At 31.5% G+C, this 10,923-nt stretch overlaps 1 protein-coding gene and 1 long non-coding RNA gene across 2 annotated transcripts; one reads left to right on the top strand and one right to left on the bottom strand.

The window, feature by feature from the left end:
• Positions 1-4,914: 4,914 nt before the first annotated feature.
• Positions 4,915-7,923, top strand: LOC146935266 (uncharacterized). Its single transcript, XR_015030173.1, has 4 exons — positions 4,915-5,223; positions 5,432-5,496; positions 6,272-6,374; positions 7,582-7,923. It is a non-coding gene; the product is annotated as an uncharacterized LOC146935266 (long non-coding RNA).
• A 2,076-nt stretch (positions 7,924-9,999) lies between these two features.
• Positions 10,000-10,923, bottom strand: LOC146935265 (uncharacterized). The gene has a single exon (XM_085757607.1). The coding sequence runs from the start codon at positions 10,921-10,923 to the stop codon at positions 10,000-10,002; it is 924 nt and encodes a 307-aa protein (XP_085613733.1).

The following is a 10,923-nucleotide window of genomic DNA, read 5'->3' as shown; positions in this document are numbered from 1 at the left end:
TATATTTTTGGTCCCTATAAATATGTCAACTTTTCGTTTTAGTTCATCAAAAAAAATTCTTCAACTTTTAGTCCTCCAAAAGTATTTCATCTTCACTTTTGCCTCCTACTTTAAAGTAAACTAATATGTAGAATTCATATTTTTTCAATAAAAATTTGCAGAAAAATTCTACGTTTTTGTTAAAAAAAATTTACTTTTTTTTGGAATGAATTTTACAATATTCTACACATTTCTACATAATTTCATTAAAAAAAAATACAAAAATTGACTTAAAAATAGGGACTAAAAGTAGTGGTTGAAAATTTTATATGAACTATAAGTTGAAGAAATATTTTAGAAGAATTAAAACGGAAAGTTGATATGTTTATAAAGATAAAAAAAAAAATATTTAACCCTTAAAACAAATTTATACTTTTTAAAATAAAATAAAAACTAAAATGGAGAATCGATAACTCGAGGACTAACTCGAGGACAATTGCAACACATTTTAAAAGTAAAATGAAAATCCATTGGAGGTGCGGGGAAGCGAGCGCTCTACCATATGAGCTACACCCCCTTTGATTAAATTCATACTTTCAAAATTAGTTTTATTCTCACAGAGGTAAAACCAACCATGAAGGTGACTAAAATTGATTCCAATGAACTGCATATGTAATATTGAATGGAAAATAATTTATGATTGAATTTTAAGTAAAAGTGAGTAGGACAATATATTTTGAATTAAAAATCAATTTTAGAATAAAAGGAAACTTTAAATTAAAATCAATTCTTTTCAAAAACATTTAAACATATTAAAATCAATTCTTCCCACATTAAATCAATTTTATCTCTTTCAAAAATAAAACCAAACATACACTATAAAATTAAGGAGAAATCAAAATATGGCTGGCTGCCAATCACTTGGAATCCTTAATGGTGGTAAGGGCAGCTTGTGACCACCCCATTTTTATTCCTTTTCCATCTAATTCGCATCCAATAATAAAATTAGTTTTTCGCTCATTGGTGACCACTTGTAGTTGTCCCTAATTTGGTAATGTTTGTTAGTTACAGTTAAGGTTGATTAAAAACTACTAGCTGCCATGTTGAGACATTTCTAATCAAGCATTCATAAATTGTTATAACATGTTTTTTTATGCATAAAAACACACGAGCCTTCTACCCAAAGACACACGTGCCTGCTATTTTCTAGAGTAAAAGTAATATTTTTTAGGTAAACATTTTTTTTTTTTAGGTAAACATGTTTTTAGCATTTCAGTATATATCAAATCGTAAAGACCTAACTGTCATTACCATTCGATCTCACCATATATTGTCCACTTTTCAATCTTCAAGGGGAAATTTTACCCTATACCCCTACATTTATACCCTAACCCCAACATTTCACATGAACTACCTATTTTACCCTTATATAAAAACTTAAAAACCCTTTTTTCTTTCATTTGTCTCAAACAAAAAAAAAATTGTGTGCAGAGAATCAACAGAGCAGTAAGTATTGCAAATAAAATCGAAAATCAAATGTTTTCTACCATGTTTCTTCAATGTCGGAAATCATCTTGAATCTCTATCAGTTAACAACTTTTCCGATTAACATCAAGAATCTCCCATAACAGCCGTTTTCGATCAACAGTTATCAAGAATTTGTTCAGTTAAATTGATTAACAACGATTGCAGTTTGGATTTCGTCAACGGAAAACACATATCACGATTCTGGTTCGGATCTGCTACGACTTTGCTGCGATTTTGACAAAATTTTGCGATGATTCTAGTTTGTGGTTCGGCGTTTACCAGAAACGTTTCTAAAGGATTCAGAAATGATTATAATGGATTTGGCACGCTTTTTTATTAAATTCTTTAAAAATAATGTTTTTTTTATTATTAATAGTTTTCTAAAATGATTGTAAATGGATCCCAGAAACGTTGTGCTTGCAAAGAATCAACATGGAAATGATTGTAAAGAAAGCAGGTACCAATTTCGGAAATTAATAACAAACTGGATATGATTAGTATAGTTTTGCGGTTTGAATTTTGGGAAAGGTAGTATGAATTTTCTGGAATTAAATCAAACCGGAAACCTTTTTTTACAATAATTCGGTAAAAAAAATTGAATCATAAATGTCAGTTGAATTAAAGTTATTCCTTGAATGTCATGTAGGGGTGAACTCAAGTCAAATTTGGAAATGTTAAAAATAAGGGAGAAAATAAATGTGCAAAAATTAAATAGAAAAAGGATAAAATTGGAATTCTAAATTATTTGTAGGGTGAAGGTACAAATGTAGGGGTATAGGGTATAATGTTCTCTTCAAGGTGACAGTTAGTCCTACCCAAAGAACATACTACATATACTCCACAAAATTAAATAGTTACTAATCACTCGCATTGAGACACATTCCTGGGTTGAAGTAGTTTGAAAACTACCTTTAATGTACTACCTCCGTTCCTTTTTAATTGTCACATTTTGACATTTTACACAATAACCTTATTGTAAAACCTTATTTATTCATTTTGAACATAATAACCTTATTTATTTAATATCTCATTACATATATTTCTCTCTCCACAATAATAAATAAGGGTAATATTAGTAAAATAACATTTAATGTTGCATTGAACTATGTAAAGTGACACTTAAATAGGAACAAAAAAATTCTCCAAAAGTGACACTTAAAAAGGAACGGATGGAGTAGTAATCTTATAATCATAATAAATGAATAGACCGACTCTCAACAAAAACACACTTATGGAGCACTCTCTCTCTCTTTTTTTTTTGGTTGATAGACGAAATGGCAAAGCCATTATAAACTCACACACACAAGTGGAGGTGTCGGAGTTCGAACCTCGGTCATGACGTCCGGCATAACAATTTCGGCATTTTGCCAGAATTTTGTACACCTTAGCTAAGGTGTTAGCTAACACCTTTAAGTGATTCGCTAACACCTTAGCGAGAATTTTGTACACTACGTTACATAACGAAATCCAGTCCTCCATTGTTGTCTGACTATCTCCCTTCGACAACAACACAGTGTTTGTTTCATTCAGACTCGACGGTAAACCTCCATTATTAATCCATTTCTGAAACATATCTTGTCCACATGAATCCCAAAAACTTGGTAGCAAGCCGGATTGAGCGCTCATCAGGTCCCATGGCCTTATTTGGATGCATTTGGTTAATAGCTATAATTACTTCTTCAAATATGGGATTTGTTGTCTGCGTACCATTATCTTACTTGAAAACACTTGTATACAATTGATTTAACGTATTTTATTTATTTATTTATTTAACAGGGAATACTTTTCAATGCAATATCTTTGAAAATATAATAATTTTATTAGCTAATGAAAATTTTACATAATATGTAATAATATGCGTACAGCTACAAGTATTTATTTCTTCACATTTGCTCTTCTCGATGCTTAACTGGTTTCATGAGCTAAATTTGGTGCCTATGAATTTTGAGTTAGATTCAAAAGTGGATGTGGATAGATGGTTTTTTCTCTGCAAAAAAAAGATAACACACAATTTGGTGATATCGAAAATGTAGAAATCTATTTAGTGTTGAGTTGGTTAGAAGATGACCATATCCCTAGGTTTTGAATAATGGTTAACATTTTTTGGATGAATAACAAGGGACTAAAGATTTTGGTCAAAAAACAAGGGACTAAAGATCCAAAGCATAAATTATGGTAGACATATCAGTTGTATTGAATACATTTTTAATGATAAAATGCTATAAACATATTTTTGTAAAAAATTAGTATTTGTTTCTTCACTTTTTTTAGGCTTCACTTTTTGATACATGTAGAGAAATTTGTAGAAATTTTTAAATGGAATATGCTACTTGTCGCGAGAAAACTAACCACGACAAATTCACGACCCTTTATTTGCTGATTTTGCTGATTTCCTTCCTTGATTACGTCACATGCTTTCCCTTGAATTCCGGGCCTGGAGAAATTTGATTGGCTGAAGCTTTTCTCGGGATGATATCGGGACAAAGCTGGTCGGGATGAATAGCAGTGCTCTTTTTAAATTGTGTGAGTAGACGTGCCTTTTTTGTTTTATATTTTGTATCATAGAAGTGACATTTTTTTAAGAGTAATTAAGTGACATTTTGTTGTTTTTTTGTTGACAAAGACATTTTGTTGTTATTATGACATTTTTTTTTAGTATTAAGAACATACGTTTAAGTTATGTTGCCAATCAGACTAGTTAACTTTTTTTTAAAGGATAAACTAGTTCACTTATTGGTCGATTTATAATCAAAAATAGCATAAAAAGAAAAAAAATAAATGCCTACAACTATTGTGATAAATTCAAAGTGATCGGAAACGATTTGATCATTCATTGAATCAATAATTGATCGAAGTTGATCTTATTAATCTGAACTAAACGAACACTGCAATAAAACGGAAAATCAAAAGAATATAACTCTAATGAGTAATGATATTTTGACATCCATTTGATGACAACTTTGTTGACAACCTTGTTTTTCTCACTTCTTATCCTTTATTATTAAAGCCAGACTTGATGTGCTGGCAGTGTTGCCCTAATCACTTCTGTTTTTCCCTCCGTAATCCCTAATTAATGCTAATCTCAACTGCCAACCACACCCTAAATCTCAGCCTTTGATCCGATGACCTTTCATGTACCTAGATAAACCAATCAGATTCTCCCTCCTTCATCCATATACCAGTACACTTTTCTTTTTCCAATACAACAAATACAATCAACCTTTAGATTTCCAAGGAAAATACTTCCATGACATTGCTTGGGTGCCATTGGTGCCATTGGTGCAATCCTGGCCGTTGATGTGTGTTGATGGGTGTGGGGATGTGTGTGTGATGTGTGTGTGTGTGGTGGAGATGGCACCAATGGCACCAATGGCACACAACTATGGCACCAAAGTGGAACCCGATTTCCAAGACACCCCTTTTTGCAACTCTGTCATCCCTGCCTACCTTCATTCCAATACACCAACCTTTCTCTGCCAATGAACACAATTTTACCTACGTGTCTTTTCCACTTTTACCGTCGTCCATCTCCTCTCATCACTCCCTTCATCAACGCCCTTGGTTCCCATACCACCCTCGCCATCGTCGACTATACCGCCACCGTTTGCGACAAAGGCTTCATCGGTTTTCACCTCTGCGAAAAACTCATGTCCGATATGAAGGTCTCAATATCAAAACGATCCGCAACTTGAAGGTCTCCTCGAGATGACAGATCTGGTAATTTTCAATTTTAGGATTTTTTTTTCAATTTAATTAGTTTTTTATTTTGATTTGTTCTTAGAATTTTTTATTTTGATTTGTATTCCAACTGATTACATTACACGTCCACTTGATACAATTTATAGCAATTTCATTTCATTGATGCACTTTTGTGGTGAGTTTTTAAGAAAATTAAGTTTCTTTTGGGTGTGTGTATGAACTGCAGCAAAATCGTGGGTGTCTGATGAACAAGGCTTCTGCAATATGACAGCACCTGCAAGTAATGTTAAGGTAATTTGAGGATTGGAGAACAAGATTTCTGCAATATGTCTGCAGCTCTAATTATCTTTTTCTCATCACTATTTTATTTTCTTTTTCATGTTTTTCATTTGATGGATATAAAGGATACCAATCAAGGGGTAGTTTACACGAATTGCTATTTCTAACTCATATGCATATTAGATTCTATTTCTATTTAATGCATCAAATGTAGTTTCTTTCTGAATAAACTAATGAAAATTTTATTGAAATAGAATCTAAACTAGAATGTGAAGTGTGTTACACATGTTGAAAAATGAAAAATGCAAAATTGAAAAGTAAAATGAGATCTGTTGAAATTGATTTTATGATTTGTCGCAACTTACCATACTGTGCTCTTTCAGCCTTATAATCTTGATTAAAATACCGATAAATGTTGTGATTAGTTTTACAAAATTTAATGGTAGATTTTAAGTTTCATTAGTTTAATCTTTGTGCATTCTTATCTCTTTCATAAATTTTGATAATTTGGTGATTTACAAGGTTTATTTTTTTTTGGATCTGTTATAAGTATATTGTGTTATTTTGGTTCATTGGCTTTGAAGAATTCAAATTGGGATGGGCTCATTGCGTTGCCAATCCGTTAACTTGATTTGTTTCAGCTATATTGGTGTGCTATCAAAAAGTAAGACCACATGATATTTTTTGAAGTGATGCTTGGCTTAATTGCATGATTTCTATTGGTTTTACTATTTTTGTAAGTTGTGTGATTGAAACTCTATGTGATCCTTTTAATATTTTGAAACAGCTTGTGTGGTTCTCGGTTCTGGCTAAGCTTCAAAATCCCCACCTACCGTCGATGCATAGGCGTATGTGGCTCTTCCCTTGCAGCTTACATGGTTTCTGCAAATGTAAGCAATTATTTATATATTGATCAGATGTATATTTCTTTCTAAATTCGTCTGATTTTGATTTCGGATTTTTTGCTTTGGTTTGAATAGAAAGAAGAAACCATGGTAAAGCAGAGGAGACAAATCGAATGAAAATAGGCAAATAAATGCAGAGAATAACATTACAAAGTTATCATAATAGATAATAACATAAGGTTGATTTTTGACATACCTTTCTGGTCGCAATTTACGCCACATCTATTTGACTGAGGTTGATAATAGCTGAATTTTAAGCAGCTATTTGACTGCATTCTCTTTGAGAAAACAATGGTTACATGCCTCAGATTTAAGTGGTTTGTGATTAATGTTTAGTAGAGATTCTATATTTGGGATTATAATCAGTTTTAGTTCTATTAGTTCTATATTTATTAGCATTAGCTCTTGAAGAGTTATGTTAGGAAGAGTTTTGGGTTTTATGGTTCATGAATCTATATGTTTTGATTTCATCTGAAGTACTCCTATTCCTATATATGTTAAAACCCTTCAAAGTCAATAGCAATCTCCTCTAATTCAACTGACTTTCCTTTCCATTTTGTGAGTACCACTTTCAATAAGCAATTTTAGGTAATGAAAATCAGCATGTATGGATATTAAGTTGTCATACATTTCTCAATTCCAGTGTTATATTTTCTTGGTTATTTAATCTTCTACAACAATTTCATTTTACACAAGGACGTAGAAGCAAATAGAGATAGTTAAAAGACGACTCACTTTGGATCTGTACTTTGAAAAATCGAAACCAAATTGAGAGGTTGCAAAAAATGCGAGCAATCGCTGAAAGTAAAAATGCAACAAACCTATTAAATTTTTTCCATAACATACATTAAATGTTGCAGTAGCTTGGGTTGTTTTTGATTAGCCTTCTTTTGTATTTAGAGGTGCTGTTTGATCAATTTAGACAGTCTTCGGTACTTTTTGGGTACATTTTTTTGTTCAGTTAGCTTGGGTCTCCAATAGTGCTTTTTTGTTTGTAATTGGGGCCTGTTTTGTATGAATTTAAATATGCATTGATATTCATCAATCAATTGTTGTATAATTTAGTTATATTTTCATTTACTTTCTTCACAAACATGTAAGCATCTACAATCTACTTATTATGTTATAGAAATTTTGTCATGGGTAGCTTGATACATTTGTTGTTGTTGTTGATTTTGTTTTATTTTGGCAGGTTGTAATTCATGGTTTGGGGAAAAAAGTTGAAAATTTCTGTTGTCACATGATATGGCAAAGTTGACATGAAGCTATTGAGGTGGATGAAAGCAGGTTAATTTATCTGTTTTATGGCTGAGAACAATGGAAGATATATGATGTGTCGGCGTGATGGCCAAAACTAGCATCTTCATGTTGGAAGACATGCATAATCTGATGGTTTAGTTGATTATTTATCTTCAAATGTTCTTAAAATCAAAAGTGTGATAAAATGCACAAACTCAATTTATGCTCCTATTATTCATCGTTACTAATACTATATTTAACTACACCAAAACAATGAATTGTATAAGTTAAATTAGCCTCTTCTACTATAGTTCATTGTGCATAAATGTTATAATAATAGAAAATCACTTTAAAAGAAAAATTGTACCAAAAAGAATTGGTTTTTTTTTTTAAGCACCAAAAAGAAATGGTTTTGTAGCTATTATAATCAATTTTTATTGGACCCATAAGTGTGTTGGAAATGTCTTGCTAACACTCAAATTTTTCATACCCAGGTTATCTCTTTCACCGATGTTAAATTTTCTTTCAAATTTCAAAGAAGACAATTTTCAATATCTGTTTCATTTGCCATGAAAATCAACAAGAGTCAAGGGCAATCACTTAAAAATGTTGAAATTTATTTGTCGAGTCCAATGTTCTCGCATGGTCAGTTGTACGTTGCAATTTCAAGAGTCACTTTAAAACATGGTCCAGTCTTTCGTAATGTATCTTGATGATTAAAGTTCAAACCTTTTTCTTATTTTTGCTACCATCTCATTTTGTTGCTATTGTTGTCGTAGAAGGAAACATATTTTTAAATTTTTATAAAAACTTCTATTAACTATATATGTTTACATTGTTGCGGCGACTTATTCGTTATATGTTTACATTGTTGCGACTTATTCGTTTAACTTCTTCTCGGTAGGACCCGTGCGGCAGCACGGGTCAAGTGTCTAGTTGGTCAAAAACAATGGAGAGAGAAAAAGGAAGAGAGAGGATAACAACATCATGTGAGTGTGAGAGAGAAAGTTGTCCAAAAGTTGTCAAAAAGTAGTTGTCAAAATATCATTTCTCAACTCTAATACGCGAAATCAAACAACAACACATTGAGAAGACAAAATTACAAAGAAAAAAAATAACACGGAAGAAAAACTTGATTTATGTAAAAACTACTAATTTATATTAAAAGAGAGGAACGAATTGTTTTTGTATAGTTAATATGATGATTTTTGTTTGATTAAATTTACATTTTCCTTACTTATTAAAATTAATTAAATCACATGATAAAAATAAAGATTTTATGCTAACAGATATTCACAATTTATCATATGGGATGATTCAGGTTGTGTTTTGCACGGGTCACCTTGCTAATTAGTAATTATAAAGAAAAAATGTATCTTTGTCCTCTAAAGTATAATCTTGAATAATTGAATTCCTACTCCATAACTCATGTGCATCGTGAGGCCAACCGGATGGCTAATGATTTTTCGAAATTAGTATTAATCTTCCGACTGAAGTTATAACTTCTTATTATATTTCTTGATTTTATCTTTCTGGTTTTGTCTATTGATCTTTAGAGATGTGGCCTTTCTTATATGCTTTTGATTATTATTTAGAGTGATAAATCATATTAATCTCAGAAAGAAATTACAAGACACAATTTAGTCCCTGAAAAAATAAATGTCACTTTTTCTAAGAAAAATAAATAGCGGCAATTTAATGTCTACTTTCTTTATACTTTCTTTGGTTGATGATGAAAATATAGAAGAAAGAAAGGAAAGTGAAAAGATAAAATAAGATGATTATTTAGTAGTTTGGTGGGAGAGGAAATGAAAGAATCTGATGATAGAAAAGACATGTTTGCTTATAAAACGATTAGTAATTTTAGTTCATTGAATATATGTTTTTTTAATAAAATTATAAAACGGTTAGTAATTTTTGTTTTTAATGTGATGATTATTTCTTGTTCAAGTTATTTCTTGATAAATTGGGTTTGTTTGCAAGATGTATTTGACAAAATTAAAACAGTTTTATTTATAGCAGTGATCGGAGGGTGTAACACCGTACTTTAAATAAGTTCAATGTATTTTTTTTTTAATTTCATCAAATACATCTTGCAAACAAATTAGGCAATTAGCCAAAAAACAATTGATACGAGTAGGCAAAATAACAATAATCAAGGTAGTAATCAAAACACAATTAATACTAATAATTGTTATTAAAATATCCTTCAAAAAAAAAATTGCTATTAAAATATATAATAATGTGACATCAACAAAAAGGTAAACATCAATAGCTCGATAAAGAAAAAAAGTAAACAACAAGAAATAACTTCAACTAGAGAGTAGCAATCAAATTAACAAGAACATTGACATATAAAAACAAAACTTATTTACAGCTTCAGTGATAAATCAAGGCCAGGAGATTTATCTGATGGTTCTTCTTCAATGTTGGATTTTGATTGATCATGAATATCATCATTGGTTGAAGTGGTAGCCATAATAATTTTCTTTTCTAGGTTTGAGTTTGAACTTGCAGCAACATTTGTAGAAGAATCTACAAACTTTAGATTGGTACCAACTTTATTATTTTCACCATCTTCAATCCTTAAAGTAGTTGCACCCCCGGTACCTAGAATTCCAACCCTAGAATTACTATTACTACCCTCCATATTTCTCAAACTAACAAGAGAAGGGTTTAATATCTCTTGCAAACTCAAAGCACTATTACCATAGCCAAAAGGCCTAAAACTATGTGGAGTAATCCTTGGGTTAACAAAATGTGGTTTTTGAATCATGGATTCCATTCTAGCTCCAAGTGCACTATAATAAGGGGGTGTCAAAAGAGTACTTGGATAACTAAAATAAGGGTTAAAGTGGGGTTGCCCTGAACCGAAAGTACCACTTTCATACCTTTGTTTACGTTGTTTTTCTAACGCACGTTCAGCCTTATGGGCATTCTGGTGTCCTCCTAAGGCCTGTGAAGTAGAAAATTTTCTCTTGCAAAAACAACATGAAAAAGACTTTGAATCTGAATTCTTCTCTTCATCGTTGTTCTCATCTTTCCTTTCATTGTTGTTACTAGGAAAACGAGACGATGAACCGACTTGAAAAGTGCCAAAAAAATCGTGCTCTTGCACCTCCGACTTAAGAACCGAATCGTCTTTCGATAGCTTCACGAAATCAAAAAACTTGTTGGGAATGGAATTTGATGGTTGATCATGTTCAATATCCTTCACGATCATCATTTTTTTTGAGTTGGAAGAATCACCTTCATCTTGTGAAGTGGCTGAGACACTAGAGGATTGGGATGCCAT

Source organism: Medicago sativa, chromosome 3 (genome assembly GCF_051527215.1).
Source record: "Medicago sativa cultivar Bolivia chromosome 3, Bolivia_mono, whole genome shotgun sequence".
Taxonomy (NCBI): domain Eukaryota; kingdom Viridiplantae; phylum Streptophyta; class Magnoliopsida; order Fabales; family Fabaceae; genus Medicago; species Medicago sativa.
Note: the sequence above shows the minus strand (reverse complement) of the source record. Positions and strands in the feature narration are given on the sequence as shown.